Genomic DNA, 27,299 nt, shown 5'->3' with positions numbered 1-27,299 from the left:
TAAAAGAGAAGTACCCGAATCGAGTCTATCAGTTTTGTCTTTCTTTGAATGCAGCTATTGTGGGATGATGCTGATGCACTCTGGCAGGTGTCAGTAGGGATCAGGTGTGACCTATTAGCTCCAGTAAGTGATTGTGGTGGTGTGAGTGAGCACACAAGTCATGCAACCCGTTAATCTGTGGGAGTGTCTTGTCTTAACCAAGGCCCTCTCTCGGTGTAACCACGCCCAATCAGCTGTTTCCTCAACTTCAGCGAAGCTCAAGGGAAAACTTTTTCTTCTCTGCTGACCAGTGGGCCGATGGTAGACACCACTGCGTCTTGTTTGTGGGCTTCATTGTTAGACTAATTTTACCGCCAATAATCCTGCGACAAGTGTCGTCAGCATGTCCTTGGCGGATCAGCAGTGGTGTCCCACAAGCGTCCAGGTAACGGTGCTCCAAGCCCGAGGCCTGAGGACGAAGGGGAAAAACGGCACTAACGATGCGTACGCGGTTATGCAAGTGGGCAAGGAGAAGTATCAGACCTCGGTGGTGGAGAAGAGCGTGGCTCCGGTGTGGAAGGAGGAGGCCGCTTTCGACCTGCCGCCGCTGCACTTCGGTGGAGGAGGAGGAGGAGGAGGAGGAGCAGAGCGGGGCACGCTGCATGTCCACGTCCTGCACCGTGCCCTGGTGGGTCCAGACAAACAGCTGGGACAGGCTGTCATCAACCTGCTGCAGCTCAGTGAGGACAAAACCCGCAACAAGACCGAGTAAGTGAACACAGCAGGGAGATAGGCTAGTTGAAAATAATGTGAAAGTTGTGTAAAAGTTGCAAAACCACAGTGCAGAAAGACTCTGCAACATGTAAAGTGATGCATTTAAAGTTTTGTTTAAGTGAAATCTTTTAAAACCACAACCACTCATTATGCAGAATGGTCTATTTCCGGATGATATTTTAGGCCTACTGGATTATAGGTGATACTCACATTGATGTGTTGCAGCTGTTAAAGGGGCAGGCTGGTTTTAATTAGCTACTCTATGCACTGCTGGGAAGCTTATGGATTAGAAAGCATAGAGAGCAAAACCAGAATGTCTTGTCCAACCAACAGAAAAAAAGCCCAAAAGATATCCAGTTTATTATCATAGAAAACTAAGAAAAACCAAATAAAACTCACATTTAAGATGCTGGAAATGGTTCAATAAGACTATGAATATGCAAGAGCTCAGTGTAGGGCACAAGGTGCTTTTAGCTGCATGTAAATGAGTAAATCATGGGAGGTGCAAAACAGACTGAGTAACTGTGATTTTCATCTGCACCACAGGGGAACAACTGGTTGCTGGTTCTGTCAGTTATACAAGGCTTTGTGGTGTTGTAGGACAAAACCATAATCCCTATTAAATCCCTAATAATTACAAACCATGTCCTTTTTTTTTTTTTTTTTTTTTTTTTTTTTGGTTTAATACAAAAATTATGCAGCATCTGTGATAACCGTGGGTTAGGGTCGCCGTATGAAATCGATTTGCTTAATCTGTGCATTTTCAAAGCCTCTTTGAAAGTGAGTATGATTTCCCTCTGTGATATCTGCACTTTTTTCCTGCTGAAGTGAGGTATTCAAGCGCACACACACACACACACACACACACACACACACACACACACACACACACACACACACTCATACACACTCATACATAGCCATGCGTCACTACACGGACCCGCTCTGGTGGGTTTGACTTATGAATGTTGCCCACTCGCTCCACTGCAGCTTAAGGGATTTGTTCCCGCGGCTGCAGCCTTCAAGGATGCCAATCAGCATTAGCTACTCAGGCGAATGAAGTGAGCCAAAAGATTCACTCTTTCATTGACTGAACTTGACAACGACAGAAAGATCCCCACCGAAGAAGACCCCAACTTCCCCTCACCGTGCCCAGTCGAGCGCATTTCTCATGAAGGACACCGAGATTAGAAACATCAAGCATTCAGATTTGAATTCTCATTACACGGCATCCACACATGACCACAGGAGGTGAAGTAATTAAATCATACATCGCTCCCGCGTTTGGAATGGCAGTGATCACGTTTTACAGGCCTGGCTGGTGCTACTGGTACAGTCTTAGTAATGGCGATTATACCTGCTCCTTTAAGCCGAAAACTCTTTGCACGGTCAAAGAAAAGGTTTAGTATTTTAATTCTTGTCATCCTTTTTTTTTTTTATGAAATTTGAAATTCAAGATTGATCATCCTCTCACAGTTAAACATCTGTATTTCGGTAAGAATGGAAAACCTTTTGTTGCACTAAGCTGTTTCTGGGTACTTCACTCCCACACCTTGTGACCGGTATTATACAAAAGCAGGCTGCATACCAGCCTGTTTGTCTTAATCCACAAACACAAACACACGCTAACACTTCCTTCTCCTGCCCCCTTCACAGTTGTTTGTTGTCGTTCGGGTCTGTCCGCTCTGTTTGAGATCTATACCAGGGTTAGATTCGATATTGTGGTTCATTCCTGCTCATGTTGTGTTCATCATAAAACCATACAGATTTGCTGTCTGTTCATATTATGGCAAACCTTTCATGAAACAGCACACAGTGAAGTTTTTTTTTCTTTATGACTGTCACAGTGAAAAATCCATAGTTCAATTAGATTTGAGAGCATGAAATGAGCTGTGATTTAAATGCCACATGTCACAAATCTTCTCACACTGTTCTGCCTTCCTCTTGCGTTTGGCTATTGTCCAACTATCTCCCTCTGACCTGGAGGTATAAAAAAAAAAAAAAAAAAAAGGATGTTAAACTGAACTTCACCTGGCTGTGTGCTGCACGTTTAACCGTGCATGGTTTTGGATTTCATGGCGTGGCTGCGTCTCTGATCACATTTTGCCCTTTTTGGCAGCATGTCATGCATGAATTAGATCTGTTTCCCTTCAGCTCTGCTGCATGCTGAGACACACGTAGAGTGTTTTACGAGGATTTCTTACACTGAAATTATCTTTTTTTTTTTTTTTTTTTTCTTTTTTGATAAATCAGCAAACATGCTTTAGCTGGTGTTGAGTAAACGCTCTGCTTGGTCTCTGTTGATCTTTCTGTGAGCCTGGTGAATGCACCTTGCCTCTGAGGTTTAAATCCAGCTTTAGCCTCACATTCCTGACTGTTTTTATCAACGAAAAACAAACTGTGATGGCCTCAAGGACAGTCTACCAGGGTCAGTTTTACTGAAGAAAACCACTGTGGCTGTACTGGCACCCGACAGATAAACAGTGTTACATGTTTGCTACCAGTAGCTCTACTGTTGCATCTTTTTGAAGACTGTTTGCAAATCAAAGTGCTGCTATTACTGTTTTCTTTTTTTTTTTTTTTACTCAACAGTCCTAGATTTATAGTAGCTGTTTTTATAACTACAATAGGTCTGCGTTAGTACTTCTGCTTTAGGTGCTTGAAAAGTGTTGAGTCTGTAGTTTGATTATATGGTTGTGTTTTTATATTGATCACTGACCATTATTTCTTAATTTTAAATTTAAAAGGAAAATCTTTGGCGAAAACAGAACCACGGCTGTTACAATCAGCTTTCAATCATATCACATGATATTCCTCAGCATATAGTTTTCCCGGTTCTTTCCCGGACTTAAGGACTTCCTACCTATTTTGGCTTAAAAGTTGTTTTAAAGTATGAAGTAAACGAATGAGCTGTAACTGTGTGGGTAAAGTTTGACAGGGAGCACAGCAACAACAGCAAACACATTGCTATAAGCCAGTCATCTATAAAACCGGTTGATTTTAAGTCGTCATAGGCCCTTTTCCCAGCAGGCATTTTAACCTGTCATAGCAGGAAAGACAGGTGTTAATATTCACATTAACAATGGCTCTGCTCTGTTTCATAGGTCATGACTGTTTGATAATGAGCCAACATGCACAATACCCTGAAGCTGAAGCGGCTGATTGAAACTCACTGACTTTTATTATTTACACCTGTACTTTTCCTACCGGGAGAGGTCACAATGTATTCACACGCCTATGAAAAGGCCTATTTTCTAATTTCAACACCATCAAGCAGCTACAGGGGTATTATGACACCCACATCAGTCAGCCTAACAAACTGCCTCATCTACTAACAAAACCTGCAGGTCTAAGAGCACCTGTGTCGCAAAGCCCGGATACAGAAAAATAACTTCCATGACACCTTTTAGAAACATTATGATGAAATGATATTTAGAAACCTGCAATAAGTCTCTATTACAGGTTACACCCTGCACAGTGTGAGCTCTAGCATGTATTGTAATTGATTTTGGTTTAGAAATGGCACAAGGTTCAACCAGTGGTTTGTGACTGCAACGGGAATTTCTTTTTCAGTTCCACTGCTTCCTTTGCCATGTACAGGCCTTCATTTCAGCTTCTCTGACTCATGGATGTGGACTGATGCGATAAGCCGTGGACAGTTTCGCTCCTTGGATATTATCACTGTTGAGTTGTTTTACTCACTCATCTCTTCTCCCACTTGTGCAGCTGTGTTCTGTGATAAGAAAGGCTTGAGCCACTCAGGGCATTGTCTTATCAGTGGTTCAGGCTTCGCAAGGAAGGATGTGTGTGTGCAGAAAGTAGAACACATTTACAAAATGTTGAGTCATGCGTTATCCTCTTGTGGTTCTGTCTGTACAGCAGAGCAGCACACTTTCTACTATTCACAGGGATGTGAGATTACTGAGTTTAAGGGCATCATTATCATCATCATCATCATCATCATCATCCGGGCATTGTGAAGTGAAAGCCTCTTTCTCTTAATTCCTCCTCCAGCGCTCTGCTAACTAGCCCTACCAGCTAACGCCCAAACACTTTTCGCAACTTCCCCTCTGATTCAGCTGAAGTATCTTACTTCTCCTCTTTATGTGTGTTTGTGTTAGTGACTTGTGTGGGCATCACTGACGCACAATGTTGTGGATTAAACCTATACTACAATATACTATCGGTGCTATTACCACGTATACTAATACTATTACAGTAGTAACACTAATACTGTACTATACTTCACTCTACTAATGCTAATACTGTACAATACTACAGTCTTCTGATGCATATGCCATACTAACATTAATACTAAACCCATGCTGGGCTCTGCTACGTATACTATATACTACACAATAGTGATATTGTATTAGAATTACACGACTTTATACTACAGTGCTGGTGGAACGGTTCAATTCATTATCATTAAGGATATTTTCTGTTATTGATATTTATATATCTTAATATGACAAATATTTATAAAATAACAACATATAAAATAATGTAACAGATGATACCAAGCAATTAATATAATAGCAATTAATATGCATAAAACAAGGACTGTAATAATTATCTAGTTAGTTACTTTATTATTATATTTCTAGCATTACTTATTTACTCATTTACCTCCTCTCTCCTAACTCTTGAGCAATTGTAACAAAGTGATCTCCAAGTTTTTCTGATTCTGATTTATTAAAAAAAAAAATAATAATAATAATCAATTTGTGGAATGATACGACAGATGATTTTATCATAATGTGATGATAATGAATAAAATACTGTTTGTATCATTAGGCCATATGAGGGGAATTGCAAAACTTTTCTACTTTGGCAGTGAAACTATTCAAAAGCACGCCGTAACACCACGGAAGGATTGGATGAAATATTCTGTGTCATAACTCTGAGCCACATATAAACACCTCACCGTTCCCGGGAGTAAGAACAAAACTGCTGCAGAATACCATCCACATCGTACAATAACTGGATTATCCATCTAGCTGCGTTCTGCTGATCGACATTCATCGGGCAAATCATGAAGAAGCCTCACGGTGGAATATTTATAATGTCAAAGGCTGAAATTTGCAAATCACAGCCCATTACCCATCAGCAGTAGGAGGCAGGGGAGCTGTGACAGCAGTCTCCAGGAAAAGGCGTTTCCCCTCCTTAGTTTGTTTGTGCCACACATCTGAAGCATTCCTGAGAGAGGAGGGTGATCTCAACAGCGTGTCTGATTCAGGACCACTGAGAGGAATGTAGATTCAGTGGCATCTCAGGAGGGGGGGTGTTATATAAACTGGGAAAAAAAAATGCTTCCACATTTATCTGCTTTTTAAAACCACATTTGTGAGCCGTATTTTCATTTTGAGGCTTACTTTTGTGTTTCACATAACTAGAGAGATGATAGGCCCACAACACAGAAGTATGTTCTTTGCGTGCACACACACACACACACACACACACACACACATAGACAGACAGACATATACACACACACATGCTCACAGACATGCACACACAGCCCCTTCCTCATTTCCTCAGGAATTCAGATTTCAGTTGGAGTTGTTTGTTCAGTGGTGAGCTGACCTCAGATTTCTGCCTGATAGACACTTTTTTACGCTGACTGGTGTTTTTTGTCGCTCTGTTGAATTATTCTGCTCATTCTGAGGCTCTTCTGTCACTGCTGGGCCATGACACAGGTGCAGGAGTGCTTTCAAAGTTGACACAGTCTGGTCTCAGTGGATGTCTTACTGAGTCTGTTTTGGCTTTTCTACATTTCATTACAGCAGGTTTTTAGATTGTAAGCAGTGTTTCTATTGGGCTCCTTACCCTAAATCTGCATGTGGTTGTTTGTGTAAAGTAACAGATCAATGGCGTGTGACCCTGCTGGGAATGACTGTTGGCACCGACTCTTGCTCTGTGGCAGCTACAGTACCCGCAGCATGTTTAAAAGGTGATGATGAGGTTAATAGCAGATTGGTTTCCTGTGAACCTGACTAATTTGAGTTTTTTTGAGAGGCAGAGACTAATCGTCTTAGATGAAAACTCCCTCCTCCTTTGGGGGGAGGGGGGGGGGCGATCTGGCTTGTTGACTGTCTGCAGGATTAAATGTTTAGGAACATATCGACAAGCTATCACTGAGCCTGCTAAGTATAAATCTGTGCTACAGGTCGGGGTGGAAAAACTGTCCATTTACTGCAGTGAGCATCTGCAGTGTGTGAGAGGAAGTACCCACAGTACAAGCATTCATGAATTCTCCACATTAGTGGCTGCCACAGACAGCACAGTATTATTATTATTGAAAAAGAAAAAAAAAAAAAAGAAGAAAACTTTCCTCCTTGGTCAGTTTTCTGGTTGTGCTTAGATCACCACAGACTTTCCAAAAACATTCAAGTCGCTGCTGAGTCACTTTCCATTTGCTGCGGCTTGATCACAGTTTCCATGAAGAAACTAATGAGGATTTGAACATTAACATACTCTCCTTGAATCTCAGTCTCAGTTTTGATGATTCCTTTAACCTTTTCAATACGTTACATCATGCTGGGTGATAGTTTGTGTTCACTGCTCCATTAACATTCCTCTGTGACACCTCTTTATCACAGACAGCGAGTGAAGTGTCGGATCTTAAAGGTACAAGATGAATGTAAACACTCAGCAGACAGTGTTTGCTGTGTGATAAATAAAAGAAATAGAAATAATGTGGACAGTAAGTAACTAAAATATACAAATGAGCAAAAAATCACACTCTGGTAAATATTCAGGTACTTAAAAGTTTCCGTTATTATTTTAACAAACAAAGTTGGTTTAGGCAGGTTAACTTTGATGTTCTTGGTGTTAAGTAATTATTCACATACAACAGTTCTTAAATTTATCCCATAGTTTCATTCAACTAAACTTTACTGTTTCTATCATCTTTTTAAAAAAGACAAACTAATATAAATAATAATATATAATGTATACGTGTCACCTCCTATCAAATATAAATTACATGATCTTGGGACATCATCATGTAAATATCTCCTCTTGGCAGATTTTCTACAACCACTGACTTTAGGTTACTACACTGTGGCTTATCATAGACATCATGATGCCAATCCTGAATAAATCTCCACGACCACACCAGACAATCCACATACATCATTGCGGCTAAAATGTGAAAAGTGCCATTGTGCCAAGAAGTCAGTTAATTGCAGCCATAAGATGTTTTTACCCAGATAGAGCCGACATGGAAACAAGAAGTTAATGACATCCAGAGTAAATATCTTAAAAACTTCACATGTGAAATAATGTTTAATAAATCAGGCTTTTGGGCTTTGTGTATTTGTTGATATGTCATTCTAATAGCATGCCTCTCTTCAACAGATGGTTCAAGTTACTGGACAAGGTTGGCAAGGCAGACAAAGACAGAGGAGAGGTGCTCGTGGACATCCAGTTCATGAGAAACAACATGACCGCCAGCATGTTTGATCTCTCCGCTGCCGGCAAGTCCCGCTCTCGCCTGGGCAAGTTCAAGGACAAAGTGCGAGGCAAGAAAAAGGAATCGGACACTGTGTCGAGCGTGGTGCCATCCTTCTCTCAGGTTCTGACGGACAGCGAGGACGAGGCAAATGGGGATGGGAACGTAGCTGCAGGGAAGGATGAGAAGAAGAAGAAGAAACATAAAATCAAGTCTTTGTTTTCTCCCAAGTCCAACCTGCAGAGGAACATGTCTCAGTCCATGTCTGTCCTGCCTGCGAAGAACTCCTCACTGAGCGGCAGCCAGTCGTCTGGTCTGAATGTGGATTCCTCTGAGGGTCAGGAGCAACAACTCTTAATCCACTCAATCACTCTTTACTCCGTTTTTTTTTTTTATTCACTCTTGTCTTCATTGTAATTAAATGCATGTTCATTTCCCAATGTCCTTCCAGGTAAAAAGAAGTTCAAGTTCATGATACATAAACGCTCAGGCAGCTCAGACAGCAAAGATTCCTCCGCTGGCCAAAAACATGGCGCCGTAGAACAGAGCAACCTGTGCATCAATGGCAGTCACGTATACTGTGAAGAGCCGCAGCCTCGGACCTCTCGCATCGGATCAAACTTCAGTCTGGCCAGTTCAGGCCATGGATCCATGGAGGATGTCCCTGAAAGCTCCCCCCCATCTGTTGATTCACTTAGGGGAGTGAGGCAGTATTCACCCTGGACAGAAGAGGAGGAGGAGGAGGAGGAGGAAGTGGAGGCAGCTGAAGTAGAAAATACAACGGAGGACGTGGATGAACTTAGAAGGGAGGAAGAGGAAAGGATAAGGATGGAGGAGGAGAGGAGGAGAAAAGAAGAGGAAGAGGAAAGGGTGAGGAGGCAAGAAGAAGCGCTTGAGAGATTGGCCGAGGAGAAGAGGAGACAAGAGGAAGAGGAAAGAGAGAGGATTGAAAAAGAAGAGGAAGAGGAAAGGATTCGGAGGGAGGAAGAGAGGAAGAGAGGAGAGGAACAGGAGAGGGTTAGGAGAGAAGAAGAAGAGCGTGAAAGATTAGCAGAGGAAAAGAGGAGACTAGAGGAACAAGAAAGAAAAAGAATGGAGGAGGAAGAGGAAAGGGTTAGGGTGGAGGAGGAAAGGGCTCAGGAAGAGAGGAGGAGACAAGAGGAAGAGGAGAGGGCTAGGAGACAAGAAGAAGAGCGTAAATTAGAAGAGGAAAAGGGGAGACTGGAAGAAGAAAGAAGGATTGAGGAAGAGAAAGTTAGAAAGGAGGAAGAGGAGAGGATAAGGAAGGAGGAAGAGAGGGCTGAGGAAGAGAGGAGGAAAGAGGAAGAAGAGAGGGTTAGGAGAGAAGAAGAGCGTGAAAAAAAGAGGAGACAGGAGGAAGAAAAAAGGCAAAGAGAGGAAGAGGAAAGGATTAGGGTGGAGGAGGAAAGGGCTCAGGAAGAAAGGAGAAGAGAAGAGGAAGAAGAGAGGGTTAGGAGAGAAGAGGAAGAGCGTGAGAAAAAGAGGAGACTAGTGGAACAAGAAAGGAGGCAACAGGAGGAAGAGGAAAGGATTAGGAAAGAGGAGGAGAGAAGACAAGAGGAAGAGGAGAGCGCTAGGAAGGAAAAGGAAGAGTATGAGAGATTGATAGAAGAACAGAGGAAACTAGAGGAGAAAGAAAGGGAGAGGATTGAGACAGAAGAGAAAATTAGAAGGGAGGAGGAGGAAAGGATTAGGATGGCGGAAGAGAGGAGGAAAGAAGAGGAGGCGGAGAGGGTGAGGAAAGAAGAAGAGGAGCGTGAGGAAAAGAGGAGACTGGAGGAACAGGAAAGGACAAGAATTGAGGAAGAAGAAAAAAGGCAAAGGGAGGAAGAGGAAAGGATAAGGAAAGAGAAGGAGAGGAGACAAGAGGAAGAGGAGAGGGCTAGGAAGGAAAAGGAAGAGTATGAGAGATTGGTAGAAGAAAAGAGGAGACTGGAGGAACAGGAGAGAATTAGAAAGGAAGAGCAGGAAAGGTTCGAGGAGGAGGAGAAGAGGAGACGAGAGGAAGAAGAGAGGGCTGAAAAGGAAAAGGAAGAAATGGAAAGATTAGCGCAGGAGAAGAGGAGACGAGAGGAAGAAGAAAAGAGGAGGATTGAGGAGGAGGAGAGGATTAGGAGGGTGGAGAAAGCTGAGAGGGAGAGGAAAGAAGAGGAGACCAGGAAGCTGGAGAAGGAAAAGTTAGCAAGAGATGCAGAAGAACGGAAGACAAGAGAAAATAAAACAAAAGATGGACACAAATCTGAAGTAGGTGTGGCGAGGACTGCAGATGTCACCTCCTCTAATCCGTTTGATGAAAACTTTTTAAATAATCCCTTCGAGGAGATTCCCAACTCACGCGCTGGTCCCGACAGCGGCGCAGCCACAGCGTCCAACGTCCAACAAGGGTTAGTTCAAGCCATCCTACACATGCATCACAAACATTATGATACATGCAGTATGTTTCAACCCGTAACAATATAAGAAACATTAGCTATAAACATGCGCTCATAATATTACTGCACAACAAACTCACCTCTTCAGGTACAGTTGTTTTCTGAGGTTTCTTTTTTTATACAAGCGGTTGGTTACGGGTTAGTCATGTCAACTGAATTAAAATAATTATTCTTAAAAGATATGTAAAAGAGCTTTCCACATAAACTCTTCTTTTAAAACAAATGTAAATGACGGAAAAAGTAAGACATACAAAATGTAATGCATACAAAACTTACAAACATTGCCTCAAACTTTTTTTATTTTATTTTTTTACAAAATGAAAACAAAAAACCTGTCTACAGCCACATTAGCATCTATGTGAGGCCGTACATAACAATGCTTTGAGCTAAATGCTTATATGATCACAATGACAAAGCTAACATGCTGATGTTTACCATGTTCCACCAGCATGTTGTGTGTTAGCATGTCAACATTAGCTCATAAGTGCTAAACACAAAGTACAGCTGAGGCTGATGGGAATGTCAGTTTTGCAGGTATTTGGTTTTGAAACCAAGTGTTTGTGAAACTTTGACCAGATGATGGAGCCAAAGATGTTGCCGTGGTTATCACAAATCATCCTGAGGGGGATGTACGTAAATGTCTGAACTAAATTTCTTTGCAGTCCAACTAATAGACTGTGACACGTCACTCAAAAACCACAAATGTCAACCTCATGGTCGTGCTAGAGGAAAAGTCACAGGATCCTCGAAGTCAATAGGATTCATCCTCTGGGGACTATGATTTTTTCTGTACTAAATATCCTAGCAATACATCTGATGGTTGATGTAATATTTCAGTTTGGACCAAGTAGCTAATTCTTTATCGTTTCAATCTCATTGATGGACTTGTAACGCCGCTCACACTGGTCTACCCCTCACTGTGTGTGTGTATTCTCAAAATTCAGAAATACAACTGTGGGAAACGGTGCCGGTTGTGGATGTTGCACAGCAGGGTGAAACTAGATACTGTCAGTTGTTATCAGTGTCATTGTTATCAGTGACTCAACAGGATGGGCAACACAACACCACAAGAGGCAGTGAAACTAAATTTGAATGACGAAAATGAAATAAAGTCGGAGTCATTTACCTGAGACCAGAGAATGTTTATCTGAATGTTCAATTGTTACTTCGTCTCCTGTTTTGCAGTCAGTGACGCCACAGCAGCAGACACTTCTCATTTAAATGCAACCTGAGGCTGACAACATCATGAAAATTGCATAGCTGTGTTAATTGGTATGAGTGCGCAGAGACATAAAGTGTGTGTGTGTGTGTGTGTGTGTGTGGGCGGGCAAGGATCTGTTTCGTTTGTCAGCTGAGATTGGGAGCTCATAGCACAGTCTTACCTCATTATATCAGGTGTCAAGAACAGGTAGAGAATATGACTCCAAACTTTGGGCAATTACTCTGAGATTGACAGTAGTGGATGGTAATATCACAGAAATCTGGATGAGTTTTGCTTTGCATATTAGATTTTTTTTTTATTTTTTATTTTTTTATTACAGCAATACATCTTACCACATTACAATGCCTTAACACTGCGTTTTTTTCAAATGAAGGGATTGGGCCTCTCTTCCGTGATTTTTCTTTCTAATTTCGTAACACAAGGTTTTACATAAGATTTTAATATCTCTAATCTAATTTTTTCCAAAATCCTTGATGACATGTTTTAGATGATTATCAAAGGCCAGTGAAGCACTTCTTTTTACGGTGTCTGGCTTCCCTGTGAGACTCTTAAGTGAGCTGAAACCTCATTAACTCTGTCTCTATTCCAGGTGTCAGTCTGCTGTGTCATCGGTGAGAAGCAGGACAGTTTCCACTGATGAAAAGGACCTGATTAGTGCTCAACGGGAGAAGCGACCGGCTCCTCAGCCTCCAGGAAGGAGTCAAGCTGAGAGTCAGAGGGAGCAGGATGTTGCTACACGACACCTGGCACAAATGAACAAGCAGAGTAATGACAAAGACATCAAAACTGCCAGTGTTCTCCCTCAGCGCGCGACGCAAATGATCGCCCCTCTGAGTCAGTCTCCCGCAGATACAACGAACACCCAGAGCGAAATGCAAAGTAGTTCCACCAAAGGAACAGCGAGTGTAGCCAAACACAGTAAACGTCCTGCGCCATCCAGACCTCGCTCTGTGGAAGAAGAGCCGTCATCTGAGCCCAAAACAGCCAACAATACCCAGAGAGGTGGCTCAGAGACAAAACACGTCCCTGTTGTGTATGGCTCAAATCCATTTGAAGATGATGAAGATGAGCTCACAGCCGAGGATGATGCGAAAACCCCAGGTAGTTCTGGTTCAGTTCACTGGCCTCCAGCTGTGTCCCAAGCTGCTGATAAAGACGCCGCCTCCCAAGCGAAACTCAAATCTTCAAAGGTAGCCCGCGCTCCTCCACCTCCTGCGAAGAAAGCCGCCACGTCAAGCACTTTAATCCACCAAAACACTGACGGAGGCCACGTTACGGATGATGCAGACGCGGCTGTACCTGATAACGGTGCACACCAAGCATGTGACCCACAGCCAGAGGCCGTAATCTCTGTGCCAGACCAGGGGGCTTCACGGAAAGAGCCCCAGCCCGGGAGAGCGCAGGAAGTGCCTTCTACAACTTCACGCAGGTGAGACAGCTCAGTCCCTCAGCAGGAAGGCAAAAGAATATTTATAAGACGCGTCTTAATTTATAGATCACACACCACTAGCTGTAGATCTCATGCTGTAATATATAAAAAGAAAAAGATCCATCACGCTGCACATTCCTAATGTAGTCTTCTATGATTCATCCTTATTTATTTTTCATCATTGATACTCATCCATCATTCATCTTTGCTTGTATTATTAATTGCGTTGTATCTGTGGATGAATTAGCTCACAGCGTTAATAACAAACCATATTCTGTTTGACTGGTGATTGCTACATTTACTCTTTCATCTTATGAAAAATGATATATCTCACAAACAAAGTCATACTCACACATCAATAATCCATTTACTTTCACTCTCATCCAGCCAGTGCTTACATCTTTCTTTCTCTTCTTCCTTGTTTACCATTTCAGACTTCAACCTGTAAAACCCCTTAATCCTCCAGACCAGCAGTCTGTCTCCAATGTTCAAGGGGGAAAATATAACCAACCCACAGGAATCCTCAGTGAAGTTCAGGAGAAAACAAAGGTATTGTTTTTTTCCCCAAAGACTTTTAAAGTGGTTTAAAGATTTTCCATCACACTTATCAAAAGAAACGAACAAAGTGTTCATATGTAAATGCTTCTTCATCAAATAGGATCAACGTTTGAATCTTTCATCAAGGGTTTCGTGTGTTATTTGTGTTTTTAATACACGCACACCTATTCTCTCCCAGGTAAATGACACCGGGCTGAAAGGGCCGTACTCCCAGCTGACTCGAGAGGAACTCATCTCTCTGGTGCTGAAACAGGAGAAGCAGCTTACTGAGAGAGACAAAAAGATATCAGAGCTGGAGAAGTACATTGACAACTTGCTCGTGCGTGTCATGGAAGAGAAACCAAGTATCCTGATGTCCATGAGCTCTCTGATGAAGGGTGTCTAAGTAGATTCACAATTGATGCTTTTTTCCCGCTGTATCGAACCAGTGCAGACCCGATTTCAGGTTTAACAGCAGTGGATTTGAACAGTTTAGGGTTCAAGTTCAACATATTGGCAGATGAATAATGATAAAGACTGAAATATATTTTGTAAAAGAAATCTTGCAGAGTCTGGTTCAGTTCCAGCCAAGAGCCTTTCAATTGGGGGATTATGTCAACTTTCAATCAAAGATGATCATAAATGTATTCTACATTTTTCTAAATATTTAGTTATATTTTTGACACTTTGCTACAGTATGTACATGTCTGACTTTGAAACAAACCCTTGTGTATTTGTTATGATTGTTTTCATGTTGAGCATAAAATCCTGTCTAGTAATCACTTTGATGAATGTCTATGCCTACCTATTAATGTATTACCTGGCAAAACAAAGTGCATACTGTCTGTTTTTCTATAGTCTGTTTGCTGTTCACTATTATGTCCAGTTTAAAGAAGAGCCTTATTTTGCTGTTAATGTGCACTAGTTATGTAGATAAAGTTTCCTGCTCCTGCACTGAATGTCAAAAGTTTACATGATTCAACTAACCCCCCAAAAGCACTTTAATTAAGCTTACACTATTAACAATTACTGTACTGATGTTACTGCTGCGTGGTATTAAAAGATGCAAAATAAAATCAACCTTTGAATAAACAACTCTTTCATTCTTATTTTTTCATCTGAACTTTTCTCTTCAACATTTTAGCAGTTCCTAATAGGAACTGATTATAGTTCATGGGCTAAATAGTTGAGTGAATGACATTGTTGTAACCTGGGACAACAGTCTTTCCCTAGTCATTTTTTAACACCGTCCAAAGCGAATGGCGCAAGTGCATTTATAGCGTGTCCATATCACTTTTGCTAACGTTAGACATATTTTATATTATATGATGAGAGTCGTGAATAAATCTTCGGTTCGCTATGAAACTGTGGTGGAACAAATTTAGTTTATTCATACATTTATCAATGTGAAACGGTGCAGCAGGTTTACCAGGTAGTATGAAAGGGCGCTTTTCTGCGCCGGGTGTCGGACAGGGCCCCGCGTGTGTGTTGTACATCTCTGAAAGCAGCAAGCGGAACCCATGACGCCGTGAACGTTGTATCTGCCCGGACACATTTTACTCGCCGCCCTCAGACCGGCTGGCCGAGACGTTCATTTGTTGTTCAGCAGCTGTTTACAGTTCACATGTGTTACTGGTGTGTATACCTGTGCTGCTCTGGTGATACACCCATCGTTAAGACTAATTTGACGCATGTTTTATTTGGTTATCTTTGACGAGTTACTCTCCCCTCACCGCTCGCTGCGGAGGTTTATTTGTTTATACATTTTAAATTAATTGTTTTGAAGATGTCTCGTCCGGGTTTGAGCTGCCCGGGCTGCGGCTCCTCCAACGTCGTCGAAGATGATCTGTACTGTCAGTCGCAGCTTGTGTGTGTGGACTGCGGCTCCGTGGTGTCCGAGGGAGTGCTGGCCAATGACCCAGTCGGAGGTTCAGGTATGAGAACAGTGATGGTCCGGTGGAGGCCTGTCCGGTTACAATTGCCGGAGTCTGTCTGTCACTCACCTCGACTGTTTTCTTGCTGTGCAATTTTCTTTTTTATATATTTACTTATATTTTTAAATTTTCGTCTCCTTGATTTTATTTTGTTTGTGGTGCTCACAATATTGAAAATTACTTTTCAAAATTGCAAGAGCATCTAATTTTGTTTCACCACTGTGAAATAAAATCTGCAGACAGCTCTTATACACTGTCTAATACAACTGTCTCCAGTAAACACTACCTTCATGAAGGCTATACTGTTCATGTTGTGTTGCAACAGCTTTAGAGATGTCGATTCAGCTTTATGAGCATTTTTGGAGGCTGCAGTTTGTGGTGCTGTTATACTGTACTGTTTTTGTCAACCCATTTATATGAGCGAGGGTAAGCTAAATCATCACAATCAGAATACAATACAGAATACTTCTCCAGGGGGAAATTAGGTTGTTCCTCAAAGATTAGAGAATATGAAGTAGATTATTAAGATAAAAAGATAAATATATACATATACATATGTACGTACATACATACATAAATATAAAAGATATGTCCTCATACTATAATCTATATATATATAAAAATAGAAATATGCAAAGAAATATGTAAATATGTGGGTTTTAACATTGCACTTTTCAAATTGCACTTGCCCATGTCAAATACTTATAAATAAATAAATAATGAGGTAGGGCCTGGTGAGATTAAGTGCAAGGCCGGTCAGCAAAATAACAGAAACAATAGCAGTTCAACAGCACCACAAACTGCATCTTCCAATATGACCATAAAGTCGAGTCACCACCTCTGTAAAACAGTTCAAACACACACTGAACATTAAAAGCTTCATGAAGCAGGGTTTGTTGCAGGACAGCTGAATTAGACTGCATTAGTTTGAGCTCAGTGTACCTAATAATATGCCGTCCCCCTCCATGAATGCTAGGCAATGTAGTCAGACTGATATTTGGAGGTTCAAAAGAGAGAAATACTGCGCCCCGGTTAACGTGCATATCACATAATGTGACACCCAGCCTGGGGACCTGTTGCATGTCCCGTAGCTACTTTGTGTTTAAACCGAGGCTCGTGGTTAATGCAGAGTAGCAGGGACACTGTTGAGAAGAGATGATGATATTTATGTTTTTTAAATGTCATTTCTCATTGCTGTGAGCACAGATATCTGAAATGTCTGTATAGCTAGATGCCACACCAGGTAAGTGAGAAAACAGTTTAAATGATTTTTTTTTTTTTTCAGGGCCATCTTTTAACTCGGCACTGATAGCTAAGAACAGAACTATGCAGCGTCATTATGTTGAAGATGTTCTTTTGACTGCAAAGGAGTGAATTGTCCAGAGTCAGTTAAACAAATGTCCCCAGTGTGCCCTGAACCTGCAGCAGGATCATAATGTATCAAAACTTTTAAATACATTTTGACACAGGCAATAATGCAGGACCCGCTTTGAGATCCTAATTATTTGAGTTGAGATTGTGTGATATTGCTGTGATGCACAATCCAACCAAATGTGCAATGAATCAAATTACCACAAGGCAACTGACACAATGAATATGGAACCTTTGAGACCTCAGAGGTGGTGTGTAATCCAGCCCTGGGTCAAAAGGAAACTTCGAAACTCTGCTCTGTCTTGGGATGACACTGAGTTCTCTGCTGCTTCACAATAATAATGTCACAGAATGTACTGCATGAATAAAGTGAAGGGGATGAGCATTGATGTTTGTAGCTGCGCAGCGACAAACTTTGAAAACCAGACTGCAGTGTAGACACTCTTTGTTTTGTTTTTTTGTGTGTGTCTGCAGTGCCCGCTGTGCACAGTGTCGCAGCCTTTCTTAGATTTGGTGGAGGCTTGTCTGGTGTATTTTGGAGTTAAGGGGCCAAGTGTGAATAACATGATGAAACAGGGGCATGATGAAACAGGGCTGAAACTAACGATTATTTTCAGTACACATTTCATCATTTCTATCAATAAAATATTTGGTCGATAAAAATCCAAACTTACTGAATTAATACAATGCAAGACCAAGAACAGTAGGAAATTCTCCTCATTGAGAACCTGGAAAATTAAAATGTTTTGCATTTTTGCGTTTAAATGACACTGATGATACTGAAGAACTCACTATATTCTCTTCCCTACACAATGTTTTACAGAAAAATGTGTTAAAAGTCTGTATCGGTAAGCAGCATGGTGTTGGAATCTTTGCTAAGTCCAAACCTCTGACGCTCTCATTTGATTACATTTTGTCTTTGCTTTGACTCTATGTTCTTTTTACAGATGTCAGCTACAGCCGAACCACAGCTGTGGCCAAAAGGCCGTGTACAAACCTGATTAAAGGTGAGATCTTCTTTCCAAAGGGACCTTTGCTTGTTAGAGATATTTTTAGACAGTAACCCCCCCTATATAGTGGACCCCGCTGCTCTCACATGCTCATGCCCTTTGTATTATGTATTTCCTCAGGTCTGCAGCGTCTGAAAGCTATATGTCGGACTCTCAGGGTCCACGGTGAGATCGAGGATCTCTCGCAGACCTACTACAACCAGGCTTACCAGCATGAAAGTTTCATCAAAGTGAGCCTCCAGAAGAAAGAAGTTCTCGCTGGTTGCTGTGTGCTCGTAAGCTGCAGACTGCTCAACTGGCCCATTACCTTGGGAACCATCAGCTGCCTGCTGGATGCCGACTCCATGGTGGTGGGGGTAGTTTATCAAGAAATGATCAAGATTCTCAACATCAAGGCTCCGATTATTAACATCACTGATGTAATGGAAGCTCACAGTCAGGAGTAAGTGAAGAGCAGTGGTCTGAATGTTTCTCTGGAGTTATCATCAAAATAAAATACGCCATTCAAAAAGACTCATTTCTCACATTGTAGAGTAGCAGCAATCCTCCAAACATCAGCATTCATTCTCATTTTCTCTGTGATGCAGATGAATCAGTGTATATAGAAGACTGACTGGTAGTCAAACTGACATTACAGCTTTCAATAAATTGCCCTTGATTATTTTAGACGGTTATTTAACTTAAATGGCTATTACATATTTTCATTAGTGGATGGGAATGGTTCTCGTTTGGTAAGTGGGGGTGTAGGGGAGCTGCTCATGTCAGAGTTGAATGAAACAAATTTTTGAATGTCAGTCAAACTCATAGGAAGAGTATAAAGTTAACTTTCTATCTGGAGACATACCAGGCAGAAAAGGGAGCCAGCAGTGCTTTAAATAATAGACTGGTGTCTAAAATGTACTGACAATGTGTTTTCTGTCTGTCAGGTACAAAATCAGTTCTCCTCACGTTCCTGAAGAATTCGCCGAGAACTCCAAGGACTTGACCAAACGTGCCGTGGCTCTGGTGGAGCTGGCAGCAGATTCCTGGATTGTGACTGGCCGTAAGCCCATCCCCATCATGATGGCAGCCATCTATTTGGCTTGGCAGTCCTTGAAACCCACCAAGCCCCGGCTCAAATTCTCTCTGGACAAATTCTGCCAGATGGCCAAAGTGAATAAGCACAAACCCGCTATGAAGAGAATAGCTGAGATGAAGGAGGTGCTGTGCAAGTTGGGTCAGGAGATTCCCTGGATCAGGGAGGAAGTGACTCCAGATAATGTCATTAAGCAGGTGGAAGATATTGTGCAGTACAGGTACGCCCTGCTCAGGAGGGCTCTGAGAACTCACGAGAATGCTCTGCTGGAGTGTGAGGCCAGCTGTGAGGACTCTCTGACTGCTCCATCCCAAACGTCCGAGCTCGTAGAGAAGACTCCGAATTCATCCTCCGTGGAACAGTGTGAACCGAAGGCTAAAAATACAGAGCGAGCAGGAGATGGAGATGATATTCCATTCACCGTGTCTGAACCGCACGGCGACCCTCAGGACAGCCAAGATCCAACACCAAACTGGGGGAAGAGAGTGCTTTTTGCTCCTCCGTGTGTGATTCATGCTAAGAAAAGGAGAGTGGCGCAGCCAGAGCTCAAGGATGTAACTGGTGATGAGGAAATCTCTGACAGTGAGATTGACTCATACATCCGCACTCCTCGAGAGGCTAGAGACTTCGCTCTGACGCAGAAAATGTTGTCCACATCTGAAAGTAAGAAATCATAACCAGTTACATATGGAGACCAGTGTCTACTTCTTTGGACATTGGTTATATAAGACAAAATATATTGATTATCATTTTGACAAGACTTGGATGATGGTATGATATTGCCCCCAACCTTTTTTTTTTATATAGTTCTATTCAGTAACAGATTGTATCTGTTCATTATTTTGCTGCTTATACTTCACTTTCTAATAAAGCTTTGTTGAAGTGGTTAAAAAACCTAGTTGTGCTGTCAAGGTGAACTAACTTGGAATGCATTTAGTTTGAAGAAAATAAAAGAAAAAAGGAATTAGTTTGCAAACCATTCACATAAGTACAGGCTGTGGCACATTTGTAACAACAATGTGACATTTGGACATGTCACGTAAAGAAAAGCACAGGTGTTATATTAAAACTAATAATGGTGTAATTCCATTTAGCTATTTCAGTTTCAGGGTCCTGAGGCCGGTGTCACAAAGATAGTCTTAGATGTACCAAATAGTCAGACTTCAGATAGACTGAGTCTGAATTCTGCTGTTACACAAAGCAGTTTAGTTCTTGACTTAAGCTGCACTGTGGTACAATAAATTCTTGGTGAATTAAGACTTTTCAATATAAAAAAAAAAGAAAAGTCCGACAAAAGAGCTGCATCCAACCGCTCAGCTCTGTTTACCCCAGCAGAAAATGTTTGTGCTTTGAAAGAATTCAGCAGTTACAAAGACGTTTTACCTGAAGAGTGAAACAATAAAAAGAAAAATCTAATTCGGAAATAAATGGCTGCGGCCTCTAATAACTCTTTCCCTTCTCGTTGCGTTCTCCATAACAATGTTTGCAAACCACATATGTGAGCTACTGCCCAGCGCAGGTGTTACTGATTACCCTGTTACCATGGTAACATTGGTCTTAGACCTGAGTAAGGCTGGAGGTAAGGCGCTTAATGTTTTTGGCTTAAAATGAGTCAGTCTTTATTTTTGTGAAACAGTCTGACTAACCACTCTGACAACTGCTCTGTGAGCAACACTACAGACCATTCTGAAATATGTTTGTGAATCCAGCCACTGGTGTTGTGCTGATTGTGACGCCATCACGGCTCACTGGGGCACTTCAGTAGAACAGAGTCTTTGTGAATGTTGTTAGTTCCACCTTTGTTTTTCCTGCTATGACAAGTCAAAATGTCTGCTGGGAAAAAAATATGAGTAGTAAGTATGGTGAGTAGTAAGTATGACGTAGGATAGCATACTAGATCATGAGATCATGTGACCACCTGCAGTTTACATGTCAGTTTAATTACCAACTGCCCTCTAGTGGACAGAGCATTCAGGTCCAAAGCAAAATACTAAAAGTAACGTGTTGCAGTGTTGCTCTCACTGTTTGATTAGAAATTCAAATCAACAGAAACAGACCTGTGCTAGATTGGTCTTATTTCACAGGATGTGAAACTGTAGAATAACTGTTCAACTACAGGAAGTTTATGTCATTGTTGGCGAGCTTCAAATATGATGACATGATAAAGGAGATCAATAAATTCTCACGTCGTTTCAGTGTCCTAAACAGGCCTAGTTGATATGCAGAAAACACGTCCGTCCTCCCCATTATTTAATTAGTAAATTTGGCTATGCAAGTGCCGACTGACCAAGTTGGTTGTAATTTCATTTCATCTCCCGCCATCATGCAGCTACATTGATCTGAAGCAGAGAGGCCATTTGGTCTCTGTGTTTTTATTCACAATTTTCCACAATGTGTGATAGCACAGGCTACACATCAAAGTATTTCTTTTTTTACATGTAACACCACAAACCATGTACATAATTTACAAACAGTTCTGTGGTCATTTTAAGTACGCCATATGTACTGAAGGCCCTTCAGTCACTGAATAAATGATGATAGGACAAGAGCAAGTATAAAGGCGAAGTTTTAATCACTGCAGTGACGGTGACTTTGTGTGTTATTACAGCTGTCAGGATAAATCTGTTGTACTGGCCTGAAGCAAGAAGACACATATACATACGGAGATGATGTGGCTGTTGCCACTGTGGCTGTTACAAATAAGTCTTGTACATTTTGTACAAATTTTGAAGACGCAATAGAAATGAAAGAAAGCAGAGAACATATAACCAACCACCACACCACAATGGTTTCATTTTTTTTTTTACAGCTCTTATACAATGCCGTCAGGAATAATTTGATAATTACTACAGCAAGGTGCATATTCATCAGCTACAGGCTTTAAGAAATTTGGAGCACAGGGGAGCAGGTTCATGAATGCAATTTATTCCACTGGGCTCCACGGAGGAACAACACACCAACATTAGATCCGACATCAGTGCCCTGGTGGAAAAAAACACATCTGCAGTGACCATTAAAAAACACAATCTGAACTGATATCCAATAAAGCTACACTCTGATCATCATACATGCGCAGCCCTTACCTAGTTCACATTTTAATCCTCATTCATTTGTTAAAAGAAAGATGACACCCTTAACATTTCATCTCTTCTATATCACAAGGTCATTATAAATGTTTTCAGTATGTCCTTATAAATATAATAAAGGAAGCTTTCATCATTCCATAAAGGTTAGATGTACAGTAGACAGTATATACAATATATTACATCAAATACTGAAAAGCAATTTAGATATTTTAAGCATTTCCTTCACCACAGTTCTCTCACAGCTTGGTTTATTTCATTAATAACCAAAGAGAGTGAGAAAGAGAATTTATAGTGAACATTTATTTATTAGACTCTTGGCCCCTGCTCCAAAGTTGAGCCCAACTAGTGTTGGCCGCAGGATGCTTTCCAGAGGGTGAATCCAAACACATAATGAACCCTTCTAGACCTTCATTTGATGATTCTTCCTCTAATTTTTTGTCACCCCTTGACCTGTCATCCAACACCACTGTCATTGGAAAGTTTCCTATAACCTATACGATGGTCCGTGACAAAGTATCCTAAAAACTGATGGCATAAAATCTGCTGCTGATATTCATGATCCCATAATGGTACTGGTGCACTAGCCCACTGACTCATCTACAGTTGTGACCACTTATGTCCACTTATATAGAAGAAATATCAAAATCCAAGAGGGAGATTGTCGTGAAGTTTACTGAGCATGCTTGTGATTCCCAGAGGATGAACCCTTACCAGGTCGGACTTTGCATGAGCTTCCCCCCTTGCACCAACCCTAGGTCAAAATATCAAGATCAAGATCTTGATTGTGATGATATATGTGGATATTCATGGCCCATGGAGGATGAACACTACTGACTGCATCACCATCTGCACCATCTCCTTTGGTTCCTCCCATCAGGGCTAAACTTTCTTCTTCCGTCATTCGGGACATTACCTTGAAATTGATTGAACCCCTTCACACGCCCCAGAAAACTGATCTCTCCTCAGGAGGCCAGTAGGTCATCTTTGTACACAACATGATAATGAATGGATTGCCAAGAAAAGTTTCTGTGGATGTTACTTGTAGCCACAGGATGAACTCCATTTATTTGGTGCCACACCAAAGTTTAAATCAGCAACTTACACTAAAATAACAACAAAGGATCCTCCTCAGCAGGCGACTACAGGACCACACTGGCAGCGCAGTGATTGGCAGGCACTCCAATGCGATGGCGGCACTTGAACATCTTCCGTAACTCAGTGCGGAAGCGGTCGTGAAGCCATGCATAGAGGAAAGGATTACAGCAAGAGGAGCTCATGGCACACAGGTGGCACAGAAGTTGTATGAGCAAAAAGTAGCGCTTGTTAATGAGGTGAATGTCTATGTCACGCAGCACATTGAATACATGAATAGGAAGCCAGCACACTGCGAAGGCAGACACCAGAAGTGCAACCAAACGAAAGATCTTTCTCTTCCGAGCTTGTTGAGCACCTGCCTGGTCTCGTGTCCTGTGGCCTGGTGCAACACAGTTCCTCAGTTTGACAGTGATGCAGAGGTAAGAAACAAAGACGGCTGATAACGGCAGGACATACGTGACCAGCAGAGTGCTGTATGCATAGGCACGTCTTTCTTTCTCTTGTCCCAACCAGAACTCCTCGCAGATGGTGAAGCCTTCCTCTTTGAACTCGACATGGTAGGTGTGGGTCACTGCTGGAGCTACCAGCCCACAGGACAGCAGCCAGATGCCAGTGAGAACTGACGCACAGGTGGCCACAGAGGTGCGCTTCTTCAAGGGATGAACTGTTGCATAATATCTGCAATAAAGAAGAATAGGAAACAGTAATACTTTTAAATAAAGGCACAAAACCCATGCTTAAATTATGCATGGATCATCATGTATGAATTAAGTTCAAGACGTGATTACTTACTGTATCAATGTTGCATTAGTTTATTAGCTCTAAATCAGTCACGATACTATACATAAATGCAGCACAATGTGCTTAAGAATAGGAAAGCCTTGAAACAGTTACAAAGATGGAGCAGAAACTTTGACGTGTCCAGTCAGAGAAGAAAAAGAAAATACTTTAAACGGCTAATAAAATAACAGTGGAGCAGTAATAATTGTAATAATACTGTCTATTCTCAGTACTATTTCTGCTTTCTGTTCTCATACAACATTTAAGAAGATGGCATGATACACAGTTACACACAGGGTGGGATTTGAACCACCTGTTTTAAACATAAAAATCTTAAGTCTGGTGTAAACACTACAAGCAATGGGAATGCACAACACGACTGCGATACTGTCACCATGACCACTGAGCCGGTGAGCTAAAAGAAGAAGTAATTTAGAAATTTAAATGGCCAATTTGACAGACATTTAACTGTGAAGATGATTAAAATGAGGGACAACAGAGGAAAAAATAAAAAGAAACTTTAAAGAGTTCATGCAGTGCAGAGAGATCCACGCACCTGTCCACGGCAATAGCAGTGAGCGTGAAGACTGAAACATAGACCGTGACTGGTTGGATGAGGAACACCAGATAGCACATTGAGCGGCCAAAAACCCATCCATGTGGGTTGAAGGCGTACGCGAGAGTGAACGGGACGCAAGTCACACACATGAGCATGTCAGAGAAGGCCAGGTTTCCGATGAAGAAGTTGGTGACATTGTGCATCTTGCGGGTTCGGCAGATGACATAGAGGAGCAGGTAATTCCCAAACACACCCACCACCACCACAAGCACATAACAAGGGATGATGAGGGGCTTGAACTTTTGCAGCAGGGCCACATCTGCAAACTGGGAGCTGTGATTGGTGGAGTTGCTCTGCACCGCAACCTCATAAATGTGTCCCTCTGTCTGGTCTCCCGACACAGACGGCTGTGTGCTTCCAGCCAGCACACTGTGATTACCATCCATGGCTGCAGAGCTCAGGCTGTCAGTACCTGAACGGTTCAAAATGCAATAAATCAGGTTTGCAGGTCAGCTGTTACAATAGAACATTAACGGCCTTTCTAAAGGTCAAACATCTAAATCAATGTATTCAATTTGAGGATGCGTGCACCATTCAAATGAAAACAGGACCACGACATTTTCATAACAAAAGGCAATTAATACCCACGCTTTTACCAACACCAACATATTGTCGCAGTACAGGGCAAAGAGCACATCATTAAAGGGTTTATAATTGTGGAAGTATCTGAATGTGAATAGAAGAGCGGCACAATGTCATGCATTAATGTGTGTATGGAAAATGTCAAATTACAGTGTTGTTTCAGCATTTAGAGGTCAAACTGTGCCGTTTCAGTGTGATTACTGACCAGCTGATTGTGTTTAGCACTTTGCAGCATCAGTTGAACAATTCAAAACGACTGAGATGCTTCATTTTGATGCATTTTATTAAACAGTAAAAAGTATTTTTGGTCAACATCAAACAAGCACATAGTGGAGAATGTTTAAGATATTAAGAAAATTACAGAGGATAATTGTAATATAATATTCCCTTTGGTATGAGATGCAAAATGACTTCATAGCATTGGGTTGATTTTCCACCCAGCTTGCTGATGCAATGTCTGGAATTATTACTATTAGGAAGCATCACAGGAGCAAGACTGATGTCAAACGATATGTTTCCTCCCATGATCAGCCTGTGCATATTCTCATTTGTCCAGGTCATGGTATCCTAAAGGAGTTTTAAATCAAAACGCAACTGGACTTGATTATTTGTCTGGGAAGACGTTTCACCTCTCATCCAAGAGGCTTCATCAGTTCGTGTACGCATCTGACCAGTCCCAGCCTGGTTAGTTACTACTGGCTTGAAGTGTCTTTAAATGCCCCGTTAAGAGTCATTCAGTCAGCGTCAGTGAGGGTCTACTTGTGACCACAGTTTCCTCTTTGCTAATGTGCTTTTTCCAGTGTTTTGCACATAATTTCACCTCACCATGTCGCATAATTTGTACCTGCTGCATCGACACTGTTGCTGTCAGGTCTCTGTTACTGACACATACTTCTAATTAGTATGACTCCCTGTGACAGAGGCACCTTGGGACCTTTTTCCGCATATTTTATGCCACAGTTGATGCCATGACTTATCACTTACAGCAATAATATTCATGAACACTGTGGAAGAGAGAGATTCTGGTGAACTCTAATCAGAGATTTTGTCCTCTGCTTGCTGGCTGTTAACATTTTTTTTTTTTACATTTTAATCATCCCAGTTGGATAAAAGTCACAGTGCTTCAGACAAGTTCTCAAGATCAACATCTGCAGTATGAAGATTTTTGCCAAATTAAGATACAGTGCAGTGAGTGCAACATTCTGCAGTAAACTTAGATGTATTCACTGTACATGACTATAACTTGTAAAGGAAATGAATTATGTATCACTTAATATATATGAAAGGGCTTTTGCTTACAAGTAGAGAATATTGTCTTTTGATGCATAGCTATTGAAGGACTGCTGACTTTGTTGTGCTCATCTTATAGACTGACCGCTGCTACTCATCAGGGGAACGGCTGTAATGTAACTGCAGTTCAAAAGATCATATCTGCAGAAATGAAACGTTCAGATATTCAGTTTCATAGGCAACATAAATGCTTTCATTTTAAAGATGAAACTTTACGACTTTCCTTGAATATGGTAACACTATGAGCTGAAACCAAGTGGTGCAGAATTTCACCGACTTGGACGTAACAGAGCAGGAAAACAAAAGGAATAAAAATCAACATATTTGTTCTTTTTTTTTTTTTTAACCCTGATTTATTCCTGTCGGGTAGATTTGTTCAGATTCACAGATTCTGTAACAATCGTTTGAAGACCACATTTGATGCTTTTTCCACACATTTATCTCCCACACTGTTATTTGCATAATCTGACTTTATTGAAGTCTAGATATAGGCCTCCGGATTGTGTCATGTCAAGAAGTCTTACATAACAGTGGCACATAACGTCTACCAATCTGTACCTCAATACGCAATTAATTACAAAATGAAAAAGTATCTTGGGTATGAACC

The 27,299-nt window shown here is 41.5% G+C and overlaps 3 protein-coding genes across 3 annotated transcripts; 2 read left to right on the top strand and 1 right to left on the bottom strand.

Annotated features, from left to right (window-relative positions):
• Nucleotides 1-322: 322 nt before the first annotated feature.
• LOC111234197 (calponin homology domain-containing protein DDB_G0272472-like) lies at nucleotides 323-14,936 on the top strand. Its single transcript, XM_022762159.1, has 6 exons — nucleotides 323-747; nucleotides 8,116-8,546; nucleotides 8,661-10,614; nucleotides 12,474-13,313; nucleotides 13,748-13,862; nucleotides 14,050-14,936. The coding sequence occupies exons 1-6, from the start codon at nucleotides 383-385 to the stop codon at nucleotides 14,254-14,256; spliced, it is 3,912 nt and encodes a 1,303-aa protein (XP_022617880.1). The 5' UTR covers nucleotides 323-382; the 3' UTR covers nucleotides 14,257-14,936.
• Nucleotides 14,937-15,438: 502 nt separating this feature from the next.
• Nucleotides 15,439-20,121, top strand: brf2 (BRF2, RNA polymerase III transcription initiation factor subunit). The gene is made up of 4 exons (XM_022762182.1): nucleotides 15,439-15,784; nucleotides 18,103-18,162; nucleotides 18,286-18,607; nucleotides 19,092-20,121. Exons 1-4 carry the CDS (start codon nucleotides 15,637-15,639, stop codon nucleotides 19,915-19,917), a joined length of 1,356 nt encoding a protein of 451 aa, XP_022617903.1. The 5' UTR covers nucleotides 15,439-15,636; the 3' UTR covers nucleotides 19,918-20,121.
• Nucleotides 20,122-23,465: 3,344 nt separating this feature from the next.
• Nucleotides 23,466-25,206, bottom strand: LOC111234242 (prolactin-releasing peptide receptor-like). Its single transcript, XM_022762210.1, has 2 exons — nucleotides 24,758-25,206; nucleotides 23,466-24,099 (listed from the first exon to the last, which is right to left on the bottom strand). Exons 1-2 carry the CDS (start codon nucleotides 25,204-25,206, stop codon nucleotides 23,466-23,468), a joined length of 1,083 nt encoding a protein of 360 aa, XP_022617931.1.
• Between the last annotated feature and the right edge of the window lie 2,093 nt (nucleotides 25,207-27,299).

Source organism: Seriola dumerili, unplaced genomic scaffold, assembly GCF_002260705.1.
Source record: "Seriola dumerili isolate Sdu_G_001 unplaced genomic scaffold, Sdu_1.0 BDQW01000442.1, whole genome shotgun sequence".
In the NCBI taxonomy this organism is placed as follows: domain Eukaryota; kingdom Metazoa; phylum Chordata; class Actinopteri; order Carangiformes; family Carangidae; genus Seriola; species Seriola dumerili.
This window is presented reverse-complemented; position numbering and strand designations above follow the sequence as displayed.

Coding starts and splice junctions, on each gene's coding strand:
- brf2 (XM_022762182.1), top strand. CDS start 15,637: ATGTCTCGTCCGGGTTTGAGCTGCCCGGGCTGCGGCTCCTCCAACGTC. Junction 15,785..18,102: donor TGACCCAGTCGGAGGTTCAG/GTATGAGAACAG, acceptor TTCTTTTTACAG/ATGTCAGCTACAGCCGAACC. Junction 18,163..18,285: donor GTGTACAAACCTGATTAAAG/GTGAGATCTTCT, acceptor GTATTTCCTCAG/GTCTGCAGCGTCTGAAAGCT.
- LOC111234242 (XM_022762210.1), bottom strand. CDS start 25,206: ATGGATGGTAATCACAGTGTGCTGGCTGGAAGCACACAGCCGTCTGTG. Junction 24,100..24,757: donor ACTGCTATTGCCGTGGACAG/GTGCGTGGATCT, acceptor TCTTTATTGCAG/ATATTATGCAACAGTTCATC.
- LOC111234197 (XM_022762159.1), top strand. CDS start 383: ATGTCCTTGGCGGATCAGCAGTGGTGTCCCACAAGCGTCCAGGTAACG. Junction 10,615..12,473: donor GCGTCCAACGTCCAACAAGG/GTTAGTTCAAGC, acceptor TCTCTATTCCAG/GTGTCAGTCTGCTGTGTCAT. Junction 13,314..13,747: donor CCTTCTACAACTTCACGCAG/GTGAGACAGCTC, acceptor TTACCATTTCAG/ACTTCAACCTGTAAAACCCC.